The following is a 27,800-nucleotide window of genomic DNA, read 5'->3' as shown; positions in this document are numbered from 1 at the left end:
TTTTTTTCTGTTAGACCAAATGTTCTGGAAGAACAAGGATCATAATGATACTGTTCTCTGGGGATTCCCAACATTTAACTGGTGTATTGCATAGAGAATGGCTTTTAAAATGTTTGTTAAATGAATAAATGAGCCAGTGAAAAAAGAGATACAGATATAAACATACAATTGCAATACCGTGTGACAAATGATACAATTCTACAGGTGGTATAGAATCCTGTACAGAATGAGAACATTTAGACCTATCTGAAATTTTAAGGAAGATTCTTGGAAAGCATGATGCCTGGATTGGATTTGAACACAAATTGCAGACTGGGATTATTTCCTGACTCCGAACAATTTTCTTTCATCTCTTTTGACTTCTTCCCTTGATTATGTCATTATCCTTGACTATGATAACAATAACTGATCTCTGGAGTTCTATCTTACTCACCTCTGGTCCATTCCTAGCTCTGCTGCTCCTGTAATCTTTTAAAAAATGTAAACATTACCATAATACCCCGGGTTTATAAACCTTTAAATTCACCCTCATTCTACATGGTCAAGTCCAAGCTTCCTAATAAGGTGCCAGTCGGCCTTTCCATCCTCATGCTGTCCAGAGAACTTTATAGCCCACTCATACCAACTCTTTTCCAAGGCTTCAATATGCCACACATGGCTGTGGAACATGCTGGTCCTTCTACTTCAAATCCTCAAACCAGCCGCCTATCATATCTAGGAACTCAAATTAATCCTTCAAGTCTTGTATTAAAGCTTTACCTTCTCTGTGAAATCTTTTTGAATACACTGCATCTCCACCAGCTTAATTTAGTTGAGTACATCTCTGTTTCATGTTCCAGGGCACCTTATGCATAGCCTGGACATTGCAATTACCCACATTTTTGATTTTTTCAAAATTACTAATCTGTCTTCTCCTGTGTAGGCAATGAACTCCATGAGGGCAGAGGCTAGACTTTTATTTATCATGCTCCTATATGTCTCCCAAAGCCATGATTAAATATGTTATTATTTTACTATTTGCTCTATTTAAAGCATTTTACAAATATTAATTTATTTAGTTCTCAGACACAACTGGATACCATTATTCTGCTCATTTTGCAGAGGAGGACACTGAGGTACAGAGAAGTTAACTCAGTCCAGATTGTGCACTTAATCAGTAGCAGTACAAGGACTGCCCCTACGCAGTCTGGCTCTTGTATCTCTGTTCGTAATCTCTGTCCTGTGGCCTCTTCTGGGGAATTTGTGATTTGTGAGTTACTTCAATATAACGTGAGCACTTTGTAGATAAACAGTGACAAGTTCTCTGTGCCATCCGTCTCTCAGGTCCATCCGCACACACATACAGACTCATGGTGCTTATGGCCAACAACTGATACTAAAATAACTTTGTTATCTAAACCTAAATATATTTCAAAAATTGACTTATGTTTCTTTCAATGGTCTCTAGGACCTAAAATTTCCAGCGAATCCATTTAGCATTTATTTTATTGTTGAAGTCTCATTCAAAATATTCCTTAAGCCACATCCACTTCTTAACGTTTTGGTTTTTTTCATGCTTTGGCAGATTTTCCTGACACTTGCATATTTTATCAATTCATTTTTTAAAAGTTTAAAAAACGTTTCCTACTCTTTTATGCATTGTTTTACCAGTGATTCAAGAACTGAAACGTGAGCCCTCCTGTATGCTTCTTTACTGTGAAGGCAAAGAGGGCTGGCTTGAGTCACCTGCTTAGACCACTAAAATGTGTCAATTGGAAATGCTTTTCCAAGAGTAGAAAAAAAGATCCCAATGTGTAAATATTCATTATATAGCTTTGAGGAGGGAACTAGTAGAAAATATTTATAGCTTTTTTGTTCCCAAGGGGGTGTGAGAATCCTAGTATGAAGGGGACCTTCCTGTGGCCAGAGGCCGTGACTCTGTTTGGACTGACTCTGCAACATTAGCTTCTAGTTAATGGGAACTGTCAGCTACAGTGCACCAAGCTGTCACGTTTATAGTGTACGTGTTAAAGCCAAAATGATGAAATTTAATTTATCCTTGATATGCCACCATTCCCACCTCTAAAAGTATCAGAAATTATGGAGGGATTCAACATCCAAGGTAACAGTTTCAAAGAAAAAAGAAAATGACCAAGGTCTTGTTTTTGCTGCTGGTAATTCTATTATCATTCTACTATATTCTTTTTAGAAGCATCATAGGAGTATATCAATGTTTAAATATTTGGTTTTACAAAGACACAGGTAAGCATTTTTTTTTAAAAATAAGAAAAGGTAAAAAGGAAAGGTAAAAGGCAAAACAATAAAAATATAACACGTTGATGGTTAGCAAAGTAAATACCCATTGTTGAGTTTTTAAAAACGTATCTTACCTTTTGTCTGGCAAAGAGGAAACATTTCACTGGTCATTCCCAGAGGTTTTACTCATAAATACTGTATTTTAAGCAGATATAGTACAGGCTTCTGGCAGTGTTGACCCTGTGTAATATGAGAACACATGCAACAGTGTGCATATTTTGTAAGTGTGCTTCAGGTTGGAAATAAATTTCATTTATTAAATTCACTTGTTTTTCATATTTTAGCTAGTGTTTTTCATATTTCATATGTCAAAAATTAGAACATTTCACTAATACATTATCTACTAAGAATAGTGAATAATGCTTTTGCTTTGAATCACAAATTTATTATATTTTAGATTCTTCGAGATAATTTACTTAGTTGGTTTGGATGAGGTGTCACAGGATTTTTGTATGGTGGTTAAATGGGAAAGAGTCCCTATTATTGCATTTAAACATATCTACTTCAACTATTTGTTGACAATAACATTGGAAAATACTTTAGAAATAAAACTTATCAAGTAACGAGTAAAATGTATTTCTTACAAATGTTTTTCCTTTATAACCTCTACATTTTATGTTGTATCTCTTTTGCTCAAGAAGGAAGCAAAAATTATAAATGTTGATTTATTCATTCTGAGCCTATCTGGATTTTATAGATTATAGAAATTGATATATAGGAAATCTTAAGCTTCCTGGTACTTTATGTGGATCAATAATAAATCAGACGTAATGGAGTTTTCAGGTTTCTTACCAGCTAATTAATAAGAAATTAAGGTAAATTTCATATTAATGACTATGTGTGATAAAAATCAAACTAAATAAAGGAATGCAGATTGTAAAGACTTATACTTTGATTCTGTGACCAATTTAGTTTTCCTGTTGGTTACAAAATATTAAATTTAAAATAGCTAGTCTATCAGTCATTCTCAGCTCTTGATTCACTTTTACTCTTGGCAGATCATCTGGTTCTTTGTTTTGTTCATTCCAGGTAGTATTTTAGTTGCTTTGAGGAGTGGAGAGGGGGTTATTGAGTTGGTTGGTTGATTCATTTGAGGACATTTGATGTATACTATGGTAGCTTTGTTTTGTGCATGTGGATATAGAGTGGATTGGTTGGTTGGTTTAGGGCCATTTAATAAGGGTTGAAATAGCTTTGTTTTGTGTACAGGATATTGGGTGGGTTGTTTGGTTGTTTGGTTGATTTGAGGGCATTTGATGTGAGTTGGGGTAGCTTTGGAGCAGAGGTTTGAGAAGCAGTTTGCTAAGATCACTTTTAGTAGAATGAGGGAGACCTTTCTTCCATTTCAACATAACTTAAGGCAAGACATAAAATTGTCTCTTGATAGTAATGAACTGAAGATATTGTAGCTCTAAATGATAATAAACTTCTTCTATTTGTAAAGTAAGGTATAAATGCATAGAGTAAGATAATTGAAAATGTTTCAACAATTTGAATACCTTAATTTTCACTTAATTAAGTGGTTATTCAAAGACATTAAAGAAATTATCCTCTTTGGGCATTTTTAGATGGCTTGTAGTTGTGAAACAGCGAAAATCAAGACAGCATTTATAATTCACATTGTGCAAAGCTTAAGGTCAGGCACCCATTTTCTGGGTGCATGCTTGCTGAGTATGCAAAATTCCTCTCCATCCTACCTCTCCAGATTCATTGCATACCAGCTCTCATGAGCCAAAGGACCACATCTGTTGCTACTATTTAGGAAGACAGCAACACCTGGAACCACAAAAGGGTTCATATGGCTGTTTCCCTTTCAAATAGGCAACTGAGAAGAGCTGTTATATAAAGTGTTTAGTTACGCAAAGTCATTTCAGTCTTAAGCTGTTTATATATAGAAACACTGCCAATGTTATGAATTTAGCTTACTTTGTTTTCAACCAAAAAAATCAAGCAATGAACATATTTACATGTTCTGAAAATAAGTAATTTTGTTGTAGTTGACATCCAAAAGAAGGTCTTCTCCAAATCTCTTTTCTCATGGCTGTTTCCACATCAGGGTGGAGATAATATTTTTTAATCAAAAGAATATATCCCTTTATTATATCTTTCTAGGCACCAAAATTTTATTTTTTATTTGTTTAAATGTAAGGAGTACAAGTGCAGTTTGATTACATGGGTATAATGTATAGTGATGAAGAATGGGCTTTTAGTGTAATCACTACCTGAATAGTCTACATTGTACCCATTATATAATTTCTTATCCCCAACTTCCTTCCCACTGTCCTACCCTCCAAGTCACCAATGTCTATTTTTCCACACTCTATGTCCATGTGTATACATTATTTAGCACCCCCTTCTAAGTGAGAACATGCAGTATTTGACTTTCTGATTCTGAGTTGTTTCACTTACGATAATTGCGTCTAGGTCCACCAATGTTGCTGCAAAAGACATGATTTCATTCTTCTTTATGGCTGAATAGTATTCCATTGTGTATATACATACATATCACATTTTTTAGCTGATCATCCATTGATAGACACTTTGATTAATTCCATATCTTTGCGATTTTAAGTAGTGCTTCAATAAACATATAAGCACAGATGTATTTTTGATATAATGATTTATTTTCCTTTGGGTAGATACTCAGTAATGGGATTGCTGGATTGAATGATAGTCCTATGTTTAGCTCTTTGAAAAATGTCCATACTGTTTTCCATAGAGGTTGTACTAATTTGCATTCCCGCAAAGAGTGTGTAAGAGTTCCCTTTCTTCTCTGTACTCACCAACATCTGTTTTTTTTTTTTTTTTGACTTTTTAATCATAGCCATTCAACTGGTATAAGATGATATCTCAATGTGGTTTTAATTTGTATTTCTCTGATGATTAGTGACATTGAGTATCTAATCCATCTTGAATTAATTTTTGTAGAAGGAGTAAGGAAAGGATCCAGTTTCAGCTTTCTACTTATGGCTAGCCAATTTTCCCAGCACCATTTATTAAATAGGAAATCCTTTCCCCATTTCTTGTTTTTGTCAGGTTTGTCGAAGATCAGATGACTGTAGATGTGTGGTATTGTTTCTGAGGGTTCTGTTCTGTTCCGTTGCTCTATATCTCTGTTTTGGTACCAGTACCATGCTGTTTTGGTTACTGTAGCCTTGTAGTATAGTTTGAAGTCAGGTAGCGTGATGCCTCCAGCTTTGTTCTTTTGGCTTAGGATTGTCTTGGCAATGCGGGCTCTTTTTTGGTTCCATGTGAACTTTAATGCAGTTTTTTTTTTTTTTTTTTTTTTTCAATTCTACACAGCATTTCTATGTCATAGTCATCCATGGGAAATCATAGGGGTCCTAATGGTGCAATGCTTCTGTTGTTCATCCTATCATGTCTGTCCTATGGGACAGTTTAATACAGCACCTAGCATAGCAGCTCCCCAAGATAAATGATCAGTAGTAACAATGCATTATAATATCATGGTCACAAAATTATGGTGGTATGGTTTCATTAAAATCCATGTGATTATTTATTTGAAAAAGTAAGTATAGAGATTCTGTTGATACAAGTGATATTTTAACATACAAAGCTATTACTTGGGCCCTGCAAACTCTACAAAGTCAAAAAAAATTGTGTGTCAAGTCCATCTTAACTGGGGTATGGATCAAGACCAACTATACTTTGATCATATTTTCTACACACGTAGACCTATTAGTCAAGGTATAGTTATACTGGCTGTAGATATGGTACATGTTACATATACATTTGGGCAACAAACTTCTTAAAGATGTGTTTAGGAAGCTATATGAGCAATCTCACCCCTGTCTTTTAATGATTGTGTTGTATATCTGTAGGTAAGAGCCCTTACATCTTTTATAGTTGACTTTGGCAGGCAAAATTGATTCTTCCCTTACCCCTACCTCAGGAAAGTTGTTCTGGTTTTGTTGCTTAAGAACACATCTGAGGGCCTGAGATTGAAAAATAGCTGTACAGAGTCATGAAATTGAGTAATTAGAATACTGAAGAGCACAAGCCTCTGTGATACAGTATAAAGACCATTTGTCTTGGTATCTAAGGACTCAAGCTGAAGTCAGCCCTTACTAGCTGCCATCACGGAAGCACACCTATTTTTGATTTCTTCATGTCTAAAATGGATGATAATTCATAGTGTGATTGTAAAGTGCCCAATTTATGTTTTAGATGAGAAGCTTCCCTGCTCTGTAATTTCTAGTGTCAATCTTTGACAACAGAGGCTATCTATCTATCTATCTGTCTGTCTTGGTCTGAATGTTTGTGTCCCCCCCAAATTCATATGCTGAAACCTAATCATCAACATTATGGTATTAGGAAGTGGGGCCTTCGGGAGATGATTAGGTTATGAGGCATTCATGAATGGAATTAGTGTTCTTATGAAAGCTCCAGAGAGCTGCCTTGTCCCTTCTATCATGTGAGGTTATCGTGTCAAGGAAGGTGTCGTTTATAAGCCAGAAAGTGGACCTTCACCAGAATCTGGCTGAATCTGCCAGTGCCTTAATCTTGAACTTCCCAGTCTCTACAACTATGAGAAATTAATTTCTGTTGTTTATAAGCTACCCAGTTTAAGGTGTTTTGTTATTGCAGCCTGAAAATAGTTATATATCATCCATATATCACTCAAACTACCTATCTATTCATCCATGTTTATGTGTGTGTGACATACACACAGTAACATACCTGCCTAATGTTTAATATTGGATATCAAGTTAAGAAATAAGCAAATTCCTTGACAGCCTGGTTTCTAGTTGCATCAAGACATTGTCTTAAATCCAAGACCTCTTTCATTAGGATGAAACATTTTTGGAATATAATGTAATATCCCTGGGCTGAAGACAACTTCCTCCGTGGCAAATACCATCCTACCACAAATAAAAAGAATCCCTGTTACCTCTCCTGTTAATAACAAAAAATTTTATAATTATTCTCAGAAATAACTCCTCAAAAAGATACAATCAGAGACTATCAGTTTATAGCACTGAACTTTTGAGACATCCCTTAACATAAGGGCCCATCTCCCTATTGTTTATCAGCTTTTTTTTTTTTTTTATTTAATTGAGATGGAGTCTCTCTCTCTTGCCCAGGCTAGAGCGCAGTGGCACGATCTCAGCTCACTACAACCTCCGCCCCTGGGTTCCAGCGCTTGTCATCCCTCAGCCTCCCGAGTAGCTGGGACTACAGGTGCACATCATCACACCCTGCTAATATTTTTTGTATTTTTAATAGAGACAGGGTTTCGCCATGTTGTCCAGGCTGGTCTCGAACTCCTGACCTCAGGTGATTCACCCACCTTGGCCTCCCAAAGTGTTGAGATTACAGGCATGAGCCACCGCACCTGGCCCTATCAGTTATTCTTTAAATGAATGATAATGTGGCAGTATAAAAGAGTACTAAATAATATTGTTTCCTCTACACAAGGTGTACACACTCATATATTTATATGTTGTACACACATATATATTTATATATATGAGCGTGTATACCATTTGTGTACACCATATAAATATATGAGTGTGTACACCATATAAATATGAGTGTGTACACCGTAAATATACGAGTGTGTACACTATGTGTATTAATTCATCCTTCACTAAATAATTCTCACTATGTGGAAAATATGTCCTATACCAATAAAATAACAAATAAATATACATACACACAAACACATACTCTTGTTCCTGAAATAGGCAACCCATTGTATTGTAAACAAAGTGACAATAGGTGCTATGAGGACAAGCTGACTTCACAACCCACTTGTTGGCCCATGTGGCTATGCCACTTGTTCTGACATCATCTCTTAAATCCTGAAAATAAATCCAATATCAACACTGTATCCATTGTAGATCCTCTCTAGTAACCAGAGAGTGCAGGGAAACAAATTATACATCAAGGCCTTTTGCTGTGCTGTTTGGATGAAACAAAAAAGGAACATCCAGACTCATAATTTTAACCATAGTCTCTTTCCCCTTGCTCTTTCACAAAGAGACAGCAGAATTTGTTCCTGTGTAACAAACGTATTTCTCATGTTTTGAAAATATTTACTGAGGATTTTTACATCCCAGTTTTTCTTCCAAGAATGCTGAATCATGATTGCTTTAATAGGACAAAGCAAGCTGCCAACCCACATACAACCTGTTATCAAGACACTCTTGAAAATATGTTCTATTTCTAAATAGTTGAGAAACTTGTGTTGTTGTTGTTGTTTTTTAATTCTTTACCATAAAGCTCTCTCCAATTGAATTGCCCTATTCAGCACAGTGCATACTTAATAACAACCACTTTCCCTTCAAGAGAGACTACAAGGGAAGTGCCTGTTTATTTAGCTGATCACTTAGTTCTTTGTTGCCTGGCATAGGGTTCCATTGTACATGAAAGGCACAGAAGCAGCACCCCCATCCTGAATGATTTGTGCGGTGTTTTTAAAAACAGTGCCACGGAGTGAATTTCTATTTTGAATTTTTTGCTTTGTAGCTTTTTACATTATGTCTTAAGCTTGCATTACTTCCTAAAACTGAAGTTGAAATAAAGAATAAAGAAGATAGCATACCTCTTAGAAGGTTTTTATACTGCTATTCTGTGTTAGGTTAAAAGTAACCACTATTGGTGACAAGTTTTCTTTACAGGTGACATAGACAAAATAAACAGATTTCTTCAGTTGTAAACTCTATGATGCTGGGAACCATTTTATCATTGCACTTTCTCACTCTGCTCTGTAGGACAAGATTAGTAGTGTAGAATCAGTACTTAATGTGCCTATATTAGAGCTCTTGTAAGAAAACTCGTGTCTAATCTTCAGGGGAAAAATGTATATATATGAATATGTATAGTCATATATTTACAAATATAAATATATGAATTTAGGGTACCTGTTAACCATCTACTGTGTATATTCATGTGGAATATCAATATACACAGTAGATGGTTAACAGGTACCCTAAATTGAAGTTATTAAGGGGTGTTGGTGTTGGAGAGATTGCCAGCAATCATCAGAACCAAATCTCATGACCTAGATGTGATCCAGGGTTGCTTTGGAAACAGAGGCTTTTGATTTGCTTTTCCTAAATTCTTTTGCTTAGGCTAAATACATCTGAAGCATTTAATGTTAGTCTGAACTTCTGATGACACTTTAATCATGAAAACAATTATCTGGCCACTGGATGCCACTGTTGCTCAACCAGAAATCAGAAAGTGGGAATTCCTGTGGCAATATCATATTAGACAGTTAAAGAGCATTATTGCTATTAATGACTGTGTATTTATGCTCCTGAACTATTTATCTTGATGAATGTACTTTTTCTAGATGAGTTGCACTTGGTGAGGGCAGGCAAAGTTGAGAAAATATGTAAATGGTTAGCAATGAATTTTTTGCTATATTTTACTTTCACTATCCTGCTACAAAAATACTTATTTTCCTGCTTAGTGTACTGTAGCTGACAGTCTCCATTAGTTATCAGCTAATGTTGCAGAGTAAGACCAAACAAGGTGTCATGGCCTCAAGCTATTAGAAGGGCCTCTTCATCCTAACAAAGACCCTGGGGTGAAAATAGTTTGCATGAACAGTCACTGGAATATTATTCAGACTCACTAAGCACTGCATTGCAGATTAAGAGAGTTACACAGCTTCTCCATTTATACTAGGCATAAACAAATTTAAAATACCTTTAAAAAGTAACATAAAAATTGTTCGTATTTGAAAAGTTCATACAAGACTTGGGAGTAAAATGCTGAAGTAATAAATAAACATGAGGTCAGTTTAGGAACAACTATAATTGCTTTGTATGACAAGATTTGCATAGCAAACATTTTTGATTAATGTACAGTGAAGGCCACTGGAATGAGTACCAAACTCAGTATCTTTGCAGTATCTGTGCCTTCCTATCTTGAAGGTAAAGATTTAGCTAGGACAATTAGTCATTGTTTACTGAAAGGCAGATAGAGCCACAGTTCCTATTTAAATATTTGAAATTATTTTTATCTTGCTAGCTACATCGATTTTAGTTATGTGGTTAAAAAAATAAAAGTGCCAATTTTACATTAGCAGTAAATTTCCACTATTCATTTCAACCATCTTTAGAAAACAGGTAGGTGAGTTTTATCAGGAAGACCCTTTTCAAGTCATAAATTTGAATTTATAATACCTGTGCATACATGCATGAAAGGTTTTAATGACCTGAAACATCTATTTTTTCCTGTTATTTAAAAATATAACAACTTTATAGTCTGTCTCTTGACTGGCTTTGTAATTAACACTTTGGTATCATTGATATTTTCTGGCCTCACATAGTGTAACAAAATTCTGTACTCAATACATTCTTTAAAAGGTATTCATTTTAAATACTTATTTAAAAATACTTATGTTGACTTTCTTCCTCATTACAAAATATAATGTAACGTAATTATTTTATTTCAAAAACATGAATACTTCAGGAGGTAAGTGTGTGAAAGACTAATGAGAAGAGGTCATATTACATCGAGAAATATTTACTTTGGGATTTTTTAAATGTCAGTGCCATACCAAACTGGCAGAAGACAATGGAATGAATGCCAATTAATTAGAAAAAAGTAGAAAGTATTTTTTCCATTTTATAGTAAAATATTGGGTAAAATTGTATACATTACATATAAATACCTATATGTTACTAAAATCTCACAGCAAATACAAAGAGATAAGGTTATTCTTAAATGTCATGTTAAGACATAAATAAAATTACTTTTTAGTGGTAAATACTGTCATTAATTCACTCTCTTTAAGTAATATTCTGTGAGAGTCATGATGCAAAAAATATGACATTATCCTGAAAAGAATACTAGAGAGACGGAAAACAGCTACAATTATCATATTTTCAGTATGATACGTAACATCTTCTCCAATGTGTTGGGAAGTTACTGAATGGAATGATAAGTAGACACAGTTAGACAGTTAGTAATTCCATTTGCCTAAAAGTATTCATTTAGCAAAGTCACATTAAACTCCATAAAGCAGACCTCTCCTACTCTCCCATTCTAATAAACAATAAATTATTGCAATTGTTTTCTTTTCTTCCAGTATTTGATTAGACAAGGAACATTTTTCTTTCTCTTTCAGCGTTTACCCAAAATGATGACATAGAAAGAATGTGAAGTCAGTATGCATGTATTAATTACTATGATAACTATTAATAACTTACATTGTAATAAAACCTGATAATATAACTTTCCTAAAAATATACATAAAAGTCGCAAGTTTGTTAATGGCAATACTTTACACAGTGTAGATAAATATTACAAAAAAGGATCTAGTGGAAGGTTTCTTCATGCCACAATTACATAAAGTAATATCAATTGTTTATAAATTGGGTTTATCTTAAAAGTAAGTTAGGCTCATCACAGAAGACCAGAAATGATCAGTACATAAAATGGCATTACCTACTATTAGTATAGTGATTTTAAATAGACTTGGTATTTGAGAAAGTATTACTTAAAAATTGTTTAATAAATGGTCCCAATTTTAGCCAGTTAATTGAGCAAAAAAGTCTTTAATTATATATAGCTTTAGACTTTTTTCCTTACTAAAATTATTTTTGTAAATGTAGATATTCTTATCTCATATTCAAAATATTGCCCAGCCTGGCCTTTCCCTCTCTTAATAAAAGTATTTTCAGGTGTTGGGATATTTGTATCTTTCATTGCCATATTGTTTGGATAGAGTAGCACATTACTAAAATATTTGTTGTATTAGCAATTTAAATATTCAAAGTTGAATGTGAATCAAACTATAATCATGGATGGATTTCCTAAATGATAATCTACAACATCTGATATGGTTTAGCTGTGTCTCCACCCAAATCTCATCTTGAATTGTAGTTCTCACAATCTCCATATGTCATGGGAGGACCTGGTGGGAGGTAATTGAATCATGGGCACAGTTACCTCTATGCTGTTCTCGTGATAGTGAGTGAGTTGTCACAAGATCTGATGGTTTTATAAGGGGCTTTTCCCTGCCTTCACTCTGCACTTCTCTCTGCTGCTGCCATGTGAAGCAGGACATGTTTGTTTCTCCTTCCACCATGATTGTAAGTTTCCTGAGGTCTTCCCAGCCCTGCAGAACTGTGAGTCAATTAAACTTCTTTCCTTTATAAATTACCCAGTCTTGGGTAGTTATTTATAGCAGTGTGAAAACAGACTATTACAACATCAGAGAAAAGATATGCCAACCAGGGTTTGTTTTTCTAGTCCTATGGACCTTTATGACAAGTCAAAAGGGAAAATATGTATCAGTCTATCAACATAAATTAATAACTATCCTTCTGAAGAAAATACATAAATACCTCCACACATCATTTATTATTAGTGTTTTGTCTTTTATCAAACATAATCAATGTAACTTCTGACTTTCAAAAATTATCTCATATTGCTTTGTGAGATTTAATAATTCTGGCAGCTTTTCTTCTGGGCCCTCTCCCATGGTGAATTGCAGTATTAAATGTTTTAGAACATGAAATATTCTCTGAAGTGTATAACCCTGGAATGTAGAAAATTGTGATTTACTTGGGGCCAGGACCAAGAAGAGAATCTTCCAGATATCTTGGGCCTCATGACAGATTTTTCAGAGACAAGGAGAGGCTTGATAAGGGTAGATACCAACAAAATTGGAGAACTGCAGTAAACAAAAGAAAACTGGATTATACTAAGAGGTAATTGATCAGGCAAGGAGGAAAGAGACAATTGAAATGTGGAAAAGGACTTGACGAATTTAGGAGACTTTCTAAACTCTTAGAATACTTTTTATGAAACTTCGAAGATTCATCCATTCCTATGCAAACCTGAGAAGAAAATACATGGTTTCTAAAGGATTACTTTGGTTGACCATTTGGCAGGAGTTCAAGAAAAATTCTAAGAGCTCTTTGTGACCCTAGTCAAAATAACATCCATTTTAAGGTGCATATTAAATTTAATTTTAGACTCTTTTGATCTATTGATATATTAATTATAACATGATTAGACCCTTTGCAGAGTTAAGAATATAAAAGGAAGCAAAAGATGCTACCTGAGAAAGAAACCAGCAAACTTTATCTTGATACAGATTTCAGGCCTGACCTTAAAAAGTAACCTCAACTCTCATAGCCTCAATAAGTAACCTCCTGTGTAACTTATTTTTAAATATACAGAAAAGCAAAAAGGAGAAACGTCTCTTTTCTTTCTAGTTTTTAATTGGCAACTGCTATTGAAGGTTTTCTTTCTCTTTGAGCTTACACAGCAGTACAAAAAGTTACACAGATCACAATATCTTGGTTTTAAGAAACTGTATAAAACAGATACACAACAGAAAAATATTTTACTAGAAAAATCTTTCTGCATAATCTTTTTGGAAAATATTACTCTTTCCACAGGTCTTAAATTGTTTTATAGTTTCAACCACAAATCAAAAATGTCCATAAGAACTTGGACAGGCATTGGTAATTGGACATAAAAGCAAAACAGATTTGATTGATTTATGTTCAGTCACTCCTTCTTAGCACTTAAAAAATTAAGGTTTAATCATGCACAACAAAGGAAAACAATGCTTACTAACCAAAAGTAAAATAATCTTGGGAACGTCTTCCTAGAATATTAAATTAAGGCAACAAAAAGATTGTTTAAGTTAACGTGTATTTGTGCATTTAAAACATATTTGAATTTTTCAGTTGTTTTTGGCCTTGAAACATTGAATGTCACCAAAATATCAGAATTCCAGAACTCAGAGGGTTAAGAGGAAAGGCATTATTTCAAGTGCTAAGTCAACAAACTATTAATAACCAGCAAAATCTACCACCACTGTGTCTGTCATTTGCTTGATTATCATAATGCTGAACCTGGTTGATATTTACCGGTTTCTCCTTGGCTGACAGAGTGGTAAAGAGCCCAGGTCTCAATCACTTCCCAGTAACACAGAAGTGAGCTTATCTGCACATTTTCCTAAGGCCTCGCCACTATCTGAATATTTGTGTGTCCCCAAACTCACATCTTGAAGTCCTAATCCTCCATCTGATAGTATTTGTACATAGAGTTTTGGCTAATTATATCATGAGGGTGGAACCTTCATGAATGGGATTAGTGATCGCAAAGAGACACGGGAGTGATTCTCTCTCTCTCTCTGCCATGTGAAGATATGGCAAGAAGAAGCTCATCTGCAAACCAGAAGAGGGTCCTCACCAGGAACCAAATCAGCTAGCAACTTGATCTTGGACTTCTCAGCCTCCAGAATTGTGAGAAATAAATGTTTGCTGTTTAAGCCACCCAGTCAATGGTATTTGATGTAGCAGCCTGAGCTAAGAATGATAGTTTAAGCTGTGTTCACCTGGTGTCCCAGATGAAGAAGTGTGTGGGGGTGAGTGGGGGTAAAGAAGAAGGAATGTAAGAGAAAATTAAAATATATGGGAATTTTGATATGCACTTAGTAGGTGAAGAGTAAATCAGAGACTCATAAAGTATTAAATCTGGGATGTAACAAGCCCTTCCTTTAAAGGTGAGGAAATGGGCACAGGTATATGAATTGAATTGCTCATGATCACAAGATGACTTAGAAAGATAAGGAGGAAGATAAAGCACAATAAGTGAAATTATAATTATATATTTTTAAATGTTGAGAAGATAATTGATTTGTAATAGAGTCTTGTTTTGTTTTCTTACTTGACATTTGTCCCAAATTTATATTTATGGCCAATGGCAAAATATCTATAGCAGCAAGCTCAAAATATGACCTTTAGGGAAGTCTTAGAAACAAGCCAAAGATTGGAATGAACTATAAGACTCTGGGACAAAGTCAGGGATCTATGATAATTTTACACTGAATTCTGAGTTCAATGTGTTCCTTTCCCCAAAAAGAAGCATTCTGTCACTCATTATGTCAAGACTCTCCTTGAATTCTATTAATAATGGAAGAAATGAAGTGGAGAAGAGGATATGAAAGAGCATCACAGGAGAAAGCCATCTCTATATTGGGGTTACAGCTTCAACCAAGGGAAAGTGTCAGAGATCTGGAAGGAAAATAAAAGAATATGGGCCATAGCAAGATACCTTTCTCAGGCATAATGACCTCTATGATCTCTCTCAAGCTGCAGAAGTTCTAGTCCCATTTCACACTGTTCTGGTTTCAGGTAACAAAAATGAAAATTGAACTAGCTTAAGGAAAAAGGGGACATGAAATGGCCACAGGAGGAGCTTGAATATTCTCCAGATCCATCTGAGATTTTGATTCTTTCAAACAGTAGCTTCATTCTCACCACGGCTTGGTTATTCCTATATAGAAGGAAAGAAAAACTAGATGTGAAGTTTTAGATCTCAAAAGCTATCCATGAAAGACTGGATATAAACTCTTTATTTCATTCATAAAAATGCCAGATAAAGGACTCAGTGGAAATCCCATCCAATTAACAGTGACCAAGGCATTTTACTTGGTTCAACTTGGTGTTTTGAGTGGTCCAACTTAGAGCCAGGGAGGGGGTTTGTTGCAGCCTGAAGGTAGATCCAAGTTAAACATGTAGAACTGAGGAAAGGGCCGTTTCTAGAAAATGGGCACTCAGCAGATAATTCCAGGTATTCATCCGTGGCTTGCTAAGTAACACATTGAGTTACCCACATAATTTTTATGCAGGTTGCGAGTAACAGCAACACATTCTAGTTAGGTCCCCTAATAGGGATTTATTATCAAGCTATATGGAAAAGTAAAGAAATACAGAGATCCATCTTGGCCTCCAACAATCCAAGTATCATGTCCTTTCTACATCAGCTAGTAAATATTCCCTACTCTGGTGTTTGTTTCTTATAACGACTTAGATGAGATGGGAAGCAAATGAGGGTAGACACTGAAAAAACTGATTCTTGACTCTAGCGCATGACTTCTTTCTTATCCTCTGGCTTGCCCATATAGGGTACTATCTTCCTGTCTACATTTAAATTTATCTGAGCTAGAATCTGATTGGGTAGACAAGGCACCACCAAATATATCACGCTTTTTTTGGCGAAAGCTTTTATTATTATTTTTTTCATTTTATAGGCTGCTGTTCAGATATTCATCTGTAGCCACATATCTAAAATTGTTGTTTCAGTGTTAGAACCAGTAAAATGGGGATCAAGGCAGAACAAACAGAATTAGAAGGAAACTGAGGGTATGTTGGGTAATTTAATAGGTGAATACCTTGTATGGGCTGTTTAATATCCACAAAAATATATACTGTTTTTATAAACCAACAAATATTAATGGAAAATCCTCCTTTGTCGAGAATTATTCTAGAAGATATCGGTGAGACCAGGGCATATAGAAGATACTCTGTCATATAAAAGCTATTAAATTGACAGGGGAACAAAAACTGTCATAATTGACACAACTATAAAGAAAATCCAAAATATTCAGGCCATTAAGTTTTTGCCCCTCAATTTAAGCTAAAATATGCAATTCATTTATTCACTTTGTCTTTTTGTTGTTGTTGTTGTTGTTGTTAGAGATAGAGTCTTGGTCTGTCTCCCAGGTTGGAGTGCAGTGGCATGATCATAGCTCACTGTAACCACTAACTCCTGGACTCAAGCAATCATATCCCATCTCAGCCTCCCAATAGCTAAGACTACAGCTGTGCACCACCATACCCAGCTCATGAAAAAAAAAAAAAAAAATGGTAGAGATGAGGTCTCACTATGTTGCCCAGGTTGATCTGGAACTTCTGGCCTCAAGGGATCCTCCCACTTCAGCCTCCCAAAATGCTAGAATTACAAGCATGAGCCACCACACCTGGCCCATTCCTTCACTTCGTGCAACATAATTGGCATCAGAAACCAGACTTTTTTTTTTTTTTTTTTTTTTTTTTTTTTTTACTACAGAGACTTAAACTTTTCCAAAAGCAAGACATTTTGTTTTTCTCATTTAAATTGTCGTTCTAGGGACGGAAAGTAAGTTTTGAAAAGAAGTAGCTTTTATGGAAGAGAGGTGCCTTAGAATTTCAAAAATATTTAAGGAAAGGGGAATGAAGAGAGATTGAATGAAAGAAGAGAAAACAAAGAGAAAGAGTAATAAATAAGAAAACAAAGATAATCCCAAAGAGCAGTGTGCACAGTTCTGCTGCAATCAGTACCATTATGGTCAAGTCACTGTCATCTGCTCTAGTTCCTTCCTGCCCTAGGCTGCTTCTGGTAAAACCGCATGCTCAGCTTGTTTGGCGTCTTCATGGAGCCTGTTATTTGATGTGGGTCTAAGAAAGGGAAAGCTTCAGGCTTCAGGCATCTGTATTTCCTATCTGTTCTCAGCTCCATGGAAATTCTTAAGGGATGGAGCTATAGATAAGAGAGTGGGAAATGGAGATCCAGGTCTCAAATGAAAGGCAGGGTGGTTTGATTTTTAAGCTCCCCTGATACTTTTTATTTATATATTTGCTGCTTCTAGAAAAACCAAAAAAGGAAAGTGATTCATACATAGAATGCCTGTACAAATAGTAACTAATAACTTACTACCCCCAGGAGATTCTGGCCCTTGCCAGGGTGCGGTTTCAGAGCTGTAAAAGGCAAGGGATATGAACACTGATATGACCCAGTCCCAGAATATTTTAGATTCAGAAAAGGTCAGAGACTTTCATAACTAGCAATGACCTCCGGATTAGGGACCATGAATGTGCAGAGTGAAGACAAGGAAAGGGCCTAAAGCTGGGTCTACTGTAGAAGCAGCAGAATCATTTAAGGTTAATTATGTTCTGATGTGGCCTCCTTAAACATTTTCAGGTTGAGACAATTTCTAGCCCTTTAAGATTAAATCAGTGGCTTTGGACTAGAATCTGCTTAATAAGAATGAACTCCAAAGGTGAAAAAAACATAAAATCTAAAAATCAAAGGATATGGCTTTAAAATGTGAAATTTTAGTTTGGCTCAATGTTGGTCAGTTTGGAAATGTGGGAATAACCGGAGAGATGGCATAACTAGGGGCGGGAGGCGGGGCGGTGATTATATCCCTACCACCACCTAATCCGCAGGGGCTACTAGTTACTTACTGTGCACACTTTTAAAGTACTTTCTAATTGTGGACCATGAGTGGCAGAGTGCTGCGGGCAGAGGCTTTTTGCTGAAAGCAACATTGACTTTTCTTTTATTTCTAGGGAAAGTCCTGTCTGTAGATAAGCACGGTGGGACAATGGAGAAAATGCTGACTTGTTTTTTAAAAAAATCTTTTCTGTAAGCGCCCCTCCGATGGTCTGTCCACTCTGCGGGCCAGCTTTCCCAGGCCTCTGCTAGGGAGGGAAGAGGAGTGCTTCAGTGCATGGCTTCGGTGAGCCCTTTAAATCCAGCTTCCCCTTCCCCCACCAAGCGGCTCCCTCTCCCTGACAGGTGTTTTCCCAACTCCGGAGGCCTAGGATTTTGGGGAGTGGCTGAGCCAATGAGATTTCCCTTTGGGGCGGGGGGCGGGGGGGAAGGGCGTGGCTAGTTGGGTCAGAGCATGGGCGGGGTTTGCGCGGCTGAGCAGAGCCTGCCTGGTTGCGTGGAGGGTTGTTTTATTCCCACTGCCCCCCCACCTTTTTTTTTTTTTTTCTTTTTTTTTTTTCTGGAGTCTTATTAATTTCTCTGTGGGCTGCAGCTGGAGACCGCGGAGCGCTGGAAATGACGCTCGGAGCTTTAATTACCGCAGCCGCCGGACAAGTGTGAGGAAAGCTGACAGGAAAAAGAAGGACGGGACCCGGGGAGAAGCGAGAAGCTCCCCCCGCCCCGCTCCCCTCCCGATTTGGACTGGAGGTGCAAGGAAACTGAAGAAGGAGCAGAACATAGCCCGGCTGCGGGGAGAGGCCGGAAACCTACCGCCTCTTTGCAATCAACTTTTTTTGGAAACCTTTCGCCCCCCTTCCTTTTTTATTGTTGACCAACCAGTGAGAGAGAGAGAAAGTGAGGAGGCAGCGAGCAAGCGAAGGCTCACGCGGGGAAATAACTGCACAGTCCGGCCCGGAGCGCCACGCGCACACACCGAGCACACTCCAACACACGCACACTTGCCCCCTCTTCGGGCCCCGGCCCTGGACCCGCGGGCGCGGACTCGGTCGCCCGCCCTGGGAGTCGCTACACCGCGCGCGCCGCGCCCGCCCCCCTCGCGCCCCCACGCGCGCCCGGCTGGGGGATCTCCTCCGCGTGCCCGAAAGGGGGATATGCCATTTGGACATGTAATTGTCAGCACGGGATCTGAGACTTCCAAAAAATGAAGCCGGCGACAGGACTTTGGGTCTGGGTGAGCCTTCTCGTGGCGGCGGGGACCGTCCAGCCCAGCGATTCTCAGTCAGGTGGGTTCCTTCTGGCGCTCCGGTCGCCGAACCTGCCGCCGCCGGCGGGGCTGCCTTGAGTGGCTCCCCCGCCTTCTTCACCCATCCCGGGAGGCGTGGAGGGACCGCTCGACCGGGACTTCTTCCCTGGGCTCTCGGTCGCCCCTCTTTCCATTTGAAACTTACCCTGTATGTGTGCCTGTGCTTTATCGTGAAGAAATCACTCTGAGCCCCTCTTTTTTCTCCCCTTAACCCCCCGTTTTTCTTTCCCGAGCGTTTTGTGTGGGAGCCTAAGCGGGATCCCTTCTGGTGGCGCCTGTTGTTCGGGACATGGGAGACCCAAATCCCTAGTCAGAGGAGACTCTCCTGTCCCTGTCTGGTCCCTCCAGGGAAGAACCCGCACCGCCGGGGCCGCAGAGGGCCGGGGTCCTGGGGAGGTGCTGGCTGGGCCTCTCCCGCGCCGAGCCTGAAGGGCGGTGGAGAGTGGCGCTCAGAGACCCGGGCTTTGCACCTGTGTGTGCTGCCGGCGGCCGCTGCGCCCCCAGTCACCCGAGCCTTGTGGGGTCAGACGCGACTCGCACCCAGCCCGGGCAGCCAGAGTGCAGCGGGCGGGCGTGCCTCGGTCCGGGGTCTGGAGCTCTGGGCCTCTTCGGCCGGCTTCCCGGAGCCCTCGCCCCATTGACTTGAGGGGCGCTTGCTCGCCTGCATGACCTCTTAAAAAAAAAAAAGGCTTGGCACACTTGAGCCAGAAGCCGGGCCTTCCCGTCGGTTGCCGTGTTTGGCGCCTGGAAGAGTTCTTCCTGTAGTTCAACTTGCTATTGGCCGGAGTCCTTCAAACTTGTCTGTTTACTGCCTGGCCGGGCTGCCAAGCCTGCGGGTCACTGGATCCACCCGAGGCGCAAGCGGCGGCGGGTGCGCGGCCACTGTTTGCTGGAGAGCTCGAGCCCCAGGTACCTGGGCAGGCAAAGGGCTAATTGACCCCGAGAGGCAGCGCAGCGGGGTTGGAGCGTCAAGGCTTGCAGGACTAATGACAGCACCTGCAGTGCAAGGAAGCTCAAAGTTTCTGACACTTGAGTTTCCTGGGGATGAAAGTGGGACGGGAGAGGTCTGAGGAGGACCGGTGTCTGATGTGGCCAAGGGGTGCCTTTTGGAGAGCCAGGGAGATTGCTGAAACCATTCGGGGATGGTGACTGGAGCGTGGGAAGTAGCTTGAGGTGATAAAGCCCCCGGGAGTGGCGATAGGGAGCGCTTTAGGTCCCCGGAGGGTGTCCTTCTGACCTCACCAAGGAAACAGCAAGCTGTAGTTTTCCCGCTCCGCCCCCGCCGCCGCCGCCTCCTTTGCCTAGTAAACAAGAAGTTACAATCATCGAGGCTTTCAAAATGACCTTCGAATGGCACATGTGCGGCGTTTTGTGCTGGCTGTTTGCACCCTCCCAATTACTCCGAAATTCTTCACGCATACCAGGTCCCGCGCTCCAGCCACCTCCGGAATCACACCAACACGGACTTGACATTCCAAGCGGCCTCTTAGATACATCTCTTTTTATCTCCCTCCCCACTTCGAGTCCCTTCATATTTTCCCTCAATGGGTTGATTATACACATTGACCCATTCAAAGGCAGTGGCGACCGACATGCAGGCTTAGCCGAGAGGAATTTCTACGAGGCGACCTACTGGGGGCTGGCTGGTTCAGCCTCTGCCGCTGAGGGACCCCGCTCCGAGTCCGCAGCAATTTGGTATTAACTGTGCGGCTCCGGGTTGAGCTATGCCGAAAAGCCCTTTTCAGAATTTCTGCAAGGAATGTAATCCAAATTAGTTCTGCAGCTGTCCTCTTCCTCGTCTCAGGCGACACCAGCTCGCGCCCTCGCTCCTCTCTTCTCGTTTCGTTGGGCGAATTGTCAGACCCACAAGTGAGCCCATTTAGAGCGCGAGGATTAGCGTGCCATTGTTCCGTGTGTGACTCTGTACTTGAAATTCTGGGGGCACAAAGGCGAGTCTCACTTGTTCAAAACACAAAGTGATCCAGATGAAAGGGCCGTACAAAGAAAAACTCTCGGGTGCATCCCTGGTATAATTGCAACACGCATACTAAGGTGATTCATTGGAAACTGTAAATGCCCCGGGGACTTCTTTTTTCATTCTCCCCCACCCCCACCCTGCCGCACCTGGCAGGGAAAGTTCAGCTGGTTTTAATGCAGTGCTATTATAAAAACAAGTTACTGTCTGGGGTATGAGTGAGGCTGTGTGTGTTTGTGCCTATGTATGTGTGTGGCTGTGTGTTCCCAACTAAATACATATTGCGCGTCTCCCCTCTCGCGGTTAGCAGTCAGTAGCAGTTTGGAGGAGTTTGTTTTGGTCCAAATGAGAAATTAAGTGCGGATAAGTAAACTAAGCTGCCAGAGGGCGACAAGATGTTGAGTGAATTGCTTTTAGATGAAACAAATTAAGGAAACGAGGGAAGACAATCTGCTTCTCGCATTATTAGACACGCTTGGAGTTCAGGGGAAAGTGGCATATTTTTGAAATGCTAATTTCTTAAGAAGCAGAAGGAATGCACCTTATTTACTGCTCTATGTGAACAGAATAAAAATATAGGGCGGAGGATGCTGTTGTATAGATCTTTAAGATATTTTTTAAAATAATTGTACAGAAGAGGACTTTTTTTTCTTTTGCTTGGAAAAAATTCAGCTTTAGAGAAGGTGATTTTTTTAGAAATTCTAAAGGACGTTGTCTCATTTTCAGTTATGCATTTTTAGATATATTATATCTAGACATATTATAGCCAAAGTCCCTTTATATGGCAATTATAAAGCCTTTGCTAACCAAAGGAATAATTCTAAAATTTATGTCTTCCTTGTATAATGGAAAATTATCAATATTACCTTTGTATTGAAGAAAATATATAGTAGTATTGAGGTGGTACTCTTACATACCTTAGTAGATAAATGAACAAGTTCACTTCTCATTTCTTTTTTGCAGGTAACTCAGTCTTGCTTTTCATTCTATAAAAGTACATATAGCTTTCTTACATGTTTAAGATACATCATTATATCTCCAAAATCATGGGGTTATTTTTCATTTGAGAAGAAAAATGTTAATAAAAGTTATGAAAATGATGTTAAATATATTTTCAAAAAAGCATCAATTCTCTTTCTTACAGGTGTTTACTGTAAGCACATCTATGGGTACACTGTTTTCTTTTTAATTTGAAATTCTCATATATATGGGGGCTTTTTAGAAGGTGTTATTTTTTTCTTGACAATGTGTCTAAATAAATAAATATCTATTAGTATAACTGCAAATTGCTTGGAAATACTATAAATGTTCTGTTGTGATGAAATGACTCCGGTTATATCAATATTCCTTTTTTTTTTTTTTTTTTTGCTGTTAAACTCAACTGCTTTTATTTATTTTAATCATGTGTGCATAGAAAGTGAAATTTTGTTGAAAATCAAGGCACTTACTGCTTTATATATATTTTTTCATTTAGTCACTGGAAATGTGTCTTAATTAAGAAATTACATTAGAATATTTATCAGAGCATGAACTTTGTGGAAGATTTATGCATTTTTTATTCTAACCTGAGCACAGTAAGTTTGCATTGGCTGATTTTTAGAGTTTGCATTTATTTGATGGAAAATCATATTTCCTCCTCAAAGTGGATTCAAATATTTAGTATTCATGAGCTTTCATCCCTTTGGTTTTTAAATAGAAGTACTATTTATCATCTGTCTTATGCATTCACCCTTTCTGTTACTATAGATTCTCTCTTTACATCTTAGTATTTATTGAGTTTACATGTGTTAATATATGTTTTCCCTTCCACCACTAAGTATATTGTTTTTGTGTGTGTCTTTCCCAGCAACCTGCCACTCAACCACTGCAGGAGTCCTCTGAGCCAGTTTTCATTCTTTCTGATAAATCTGATATGGCTGGTTGGCCAGACAATCGCAAGCCATTCCATTGCTCAGATTTATTCCTGAAAGAAAATAAAAAGGCATCGATCCAAGATCACTGGCACATCTTAAAAGCCTTGACTCCAAGGCCAAACCTTTCCACAGAGAAGTCCCTCTTACCCTTTTTCTTTCTTTCTTTTCCACTCTTGACCAAGGAAAGAAGGTGGACCACTGCCATTTAAAAAATGCTAGCGAGGCAATGAATTGTGCTATTTCTAAGTACTCTCTGAAGCTTGATTAGAGCCACCTTGAGATTAATAGCTACGCACAGTGCATATTTTAGACAATAAATTGAATTAGGATGGCTTAAACATTGCAATGCTTTAAAGTGGTATTATTTTTGTATTATATCAAGCTGGTTATTAGGAAAGGTTAACATGTTCTTAAAAATAGCCAGAAGTTCTGGCTTTATATTATAGTGTTCTGCTGCTGTTGGATATCCATGTATAGTTTGTAAGTGTCTAAAACATAAATGAAATAAATGATCAAAACGGATTTTCTGATACCTGCAAACTTGTTGGTACTTGCTCTGTTTAATTTTACCAGTTTTGAGAGACGCTGCTTTGTAGAGATGCTAATATTTATACTGAAATTAGTTTTTACAGGTTCAAGCCTACAGCTGTTCTACAGAAATTAATTATCAAGCAGATTCCACTGTTATCTTTTACAGTGATCTACTGAGTATCCTGTGCAGGGTAAAATTTAATCATATTAACAACTTTTCTCCAGGTTATATCATTTTAGAGATGCTCTATTATGTTACATTTCACCATATGGAACCAAATTACACGTTTTATCTAATACTCATTTTCTGAAGTATTATAAATATTGGCAGTCAGAGTTAAAACCCTACTTTTTATGATTTCTAATATAGCTATTGACTGGAGTTTTCAGTTTATAATGAAAAATAATCCCCTTTTATGAAAAAATTATAGGTCAATGTTTCCTGAAACTGTATGTCTTCAACATAATTTGAGGGAGACTTTAATTACCTGTTTTGTGGTTAAATGGGACACGGGACATAGTCACATGGTTTAAATCAGGATTTCTACCTTCCAGGGACAGTTCCTCGAGTTTCTTAATACCTTCAGCAACTCACTGCATCTCTTTGTGACTTGGCTTCTCTGCCTGAGAGAGAAATGCATGAAACGCACTATTTCTGCACTGTACAGTTTTGTGAAAATGACTTTAAAGTCTTTACTATTGAGATACATTCCAGTAAATTGTTTTTATAGATGTAATTTAAATTGCACATGTAATCTAAAACGTGTATACCTCTATTAAGAAACATAACGTAAACTTTCTAGCAAACTGTCTCTGTCAAAAGAGTACGTGTCTAATGAAATAAAGAGGTTATTAACTCAAAGGCATTTGTATTTGAGGGCAATTTTCCCCAAAATATTATTTTCAGAATTGTTCTATGGTCTCTTTTTTTCTGAGTTGTTGGTGATTCTGAAATATTTGTTAAATAAATTGCCCGATTTTCTAATTCTGTAATCAAGCTTTAAGACCACTTCCTTGTTTTCACATTTGATACTTAATCTAGTGCTTTATATTTGTACAAACTTTTCAAGAGAGGAAAGCTGTCCCCTTTTACAGTATGGAGTTGAAATATGTGGATGTTTTGGTAGCAAATTCTAAAGAGGCTATATAGCATGTAATAATTGTTTTAGAGTTATTTCCATTTTGAATTGTTCTGCAGGCCTGTCACTTTGCACAACTCCAGGGGGCAGCAGCCACATAGACTTTAATAGGAATAGTGCATGCCTTAGCTGTGGGTAGTACAGCAACAGCCCTGCTATTGTGTGATGCTAGCGAATAAAGCACTAAAATAAAAGGAGGTTTGGGTTCTGCTCATACAATCATTTGTTATGTGATCTTGGATTAGAATACTTGCTTCTATCTCAGTCTCCTTACCTTTATTAGTGTAACTAAAATTCATGCCTACACTATTAACATTTTGAATGTTTTTAATAATTCAATTAATTAGAAATGGAAAGTTTAAAATTTTTAGGAAAAAAACCATTAGTTTTTAATTATTTTTGTAAGTGGATCTCTTTTTGTTGTTGTTCCAAGTCAAGTCATAGGCATAGCCCTTGTTTCTAAAACAGGTGAAAGGGTAAAATAAAGAGAGAGCTGTGTAGTTAAGCTGCAGGGAGAAGCCAGCTTTGAGTCCCCTGCCATTGACATTCCCTCACTTTCCTTCCACTGTTGCCTCTACTCTCCTGCACTGGTATCATAGAAGTCCAGCACTAGAAACCACTGATGTAATCCAGTCATCTTATTTTTTAGGTAAGGAAACTGACAGCACAAGGAAGTTAGATAATATAAGCTAGTGGCAGCTCCTGACACCAATGTCATTTTCTGTAGCATACATCAAAGTATTTGAAAAACCACTGACACATAAAAAAATAAAGAAACAAAAGGTTATGTTGCATTAAAGAGAATTGAGAAACTGAAATGAAGACAAATGGATTGGATCCACACTCCTAATTATCATATTATGTAGTTCTTTCTAAAAGAAAGACAGTGGGATCCTCATGATCATCTTTAATTTATATTTGGAGAGTAATCATTGATTGCATTGATAAGTTATGGCATATGAGCAAATAAATAAAGCCACTTTTTAAAGACATAGTTCTATAAGAGGATTTCTTTACCTGGTTAGGTCTACGGAGACATAGAATCTTGAATTCCCTAAAAGTCACACAGGAGCCCACAGTACTATCTGTATATAATAGCACTTTTAAGAGTTTCTTTCTTTCTTTTTTTTTTTAACCTGGGCTTTATGAAGATGTCCAATAAGCAGAAAATGGTTATTTTTTCCATTTTAAAAATAAATACTATGAATGCTGAAATAAGATGGATTGTAAGGATCAACAGTGGGTTCCTCATCACCAATTAGTTGGTGGAGACCTTTAACCAGGAAATCCATGGGAATACGTCAGATTCATCTAGGCCCGTCCTTGGACCTAAGGTTATCAGTTTTACTGTCTTGGTTGGACCATGCTCTTTCATAATGGCCCTAAGACAGTTCTATTCTTTGAGCAAGTGCATAAGCAAAGCTTTAAGTACTGACTATAAATTTATTTCTATAGCACCTTTGCCTCCCTCTAGTTGGGTTCTGTAAGATGCTACCTCTGGGCCTTGTGACCTTGCACTATTTTTGACCTAACCTTAATGCTGTCTGGTTGTAGCTGAGTTCCCTCCTGTGCCTCAGCCTTCATGGGCATGATAAGCATTCTTATGGGCCCGGGTGACAGAAGCGAGGTTCGAAACTTGTTTTGGCAGGAAGAGTCACTTCCTGTTAGAAACTGGAGATGAAAGTGGACCCCCGTAAAAGATTAACATGAACACCAAGAAACTTCCTGTGCAATATCATTAAACCTCTCCTATGAGAAGTAACTCAGGATCATTACTATTAATCACATTATTTCCAATATTGTAGGGGTTACTGAAGCATACTAAACACCAATAGGAATATACAAGATCCGGTGTGAGTCCTGAGCGTTAAACTAAAAGGACTCAAGACCGAATGAAGAATTATAATATATTTCATTTGGAACATAGTTTAAATGTGTTAGAAGAAAGTGAATGGTGCAATAAACACTCTTGTTTTCCAAAATGATTAGACTTGTAAACAATCGGTTTCACCTGCTAAATCTTTACTGCTCTGCTGACCTTTACTTACGCCTGGTCCCATGTGCTTCTAGTATAGCTGAATATCCACGTGTTAATCTTTCGAATACAAGTGGGGATCGTAAACCTGCTTTCAAAAAGCGCATGTGCTTGTTTTCTCTCCTCTGCTGGGGTTATCTCATGGCTGGTTAGGACTGAAAAAAAAATTGATGACAGATTCTCCAGGCTCTGTGACTATATCAAGTATAGCTGTGACTTGAGCAATAAGTGGCACAGTCTTCTATTTCAGGATGGGTCCCCATTACTATCAAGGGGATGCCTAATAGAGATCATGGGTGGCAGTGACTATTGTGCTGTAGGCAAAGTCTTACTGAAATCTTTGTCATTATTTCCTGTGCTTCTCTGTGGGCATAAAGAATGTGAGAATATGAGTTTCTATAGGGACCTATGAAAACCAAATAAAAATACAACAGAATAATATTTATTTTATACACATACTTTCATTTTCAGGAATTCCTTTTGTCTGGTAATTTTGTCTAGAACAGAGCACTTAAATAAGTTTGTTTTAAAGGAAAGTTGACTGCATAGGTATGTTAAAATCTACTCCCCAAGATTTTTGTAAGCATCATCTGGTCCTTAGAAATCAGGC

At 38.0% G+C, this 27,800-nt stretch overlaps 1 protein-coding gene across 4 annotated transcripts in view; it reads left to right on the top strand.

Moving 5' to 3' along the window:
- Positions 1-18,799: 18,799 nt before the first annotated feature.
- The window catches only part of ERBB4 (erb-b2 receptor tyrosine kinase 4), a 1,160,906-nt gene continuing 1,151,905 nt past the window's right edge, over positions 18,800-27,800 (top strand). For 2 of the 4 annotated variants that reach the window (XM_007966140.3, XM_007966143.3), the window contains exon 1: positions 18,800-19,577. In XM_007966140.3, coding sequence (XP_007964331.2) covers positions 19,496-19,577 — 82 coding nt within the window. In that variant the 5' untranslated portion in view covers positions 18,800-19,495. The remainder of the gene's footprint in view (positions 19,578-27,800) is intronic. The other 2 variants (XM_007966144.3, XM_007966145.3) reach the window with 1 other exon arrangement.

The sequence above is a fragment of the Chlorocebus sabaeus genome, chromosome 10 (assembly GCF_047675955.1).
Source record: "Chlorocebus sabaeus isolate Y175 chromosome 10, mChlSab1.0.hap1, whole genome shotgun sequence".
NCBI lineage: Eukaryota > Metazoa > Chordata > Mammalia > Primates > Cercopithecidae > Chlorocebus > Chlorocebus sabaeus.
This window is presented reverse-complemented; position numbering and strand designations above follow the sequence as displayed.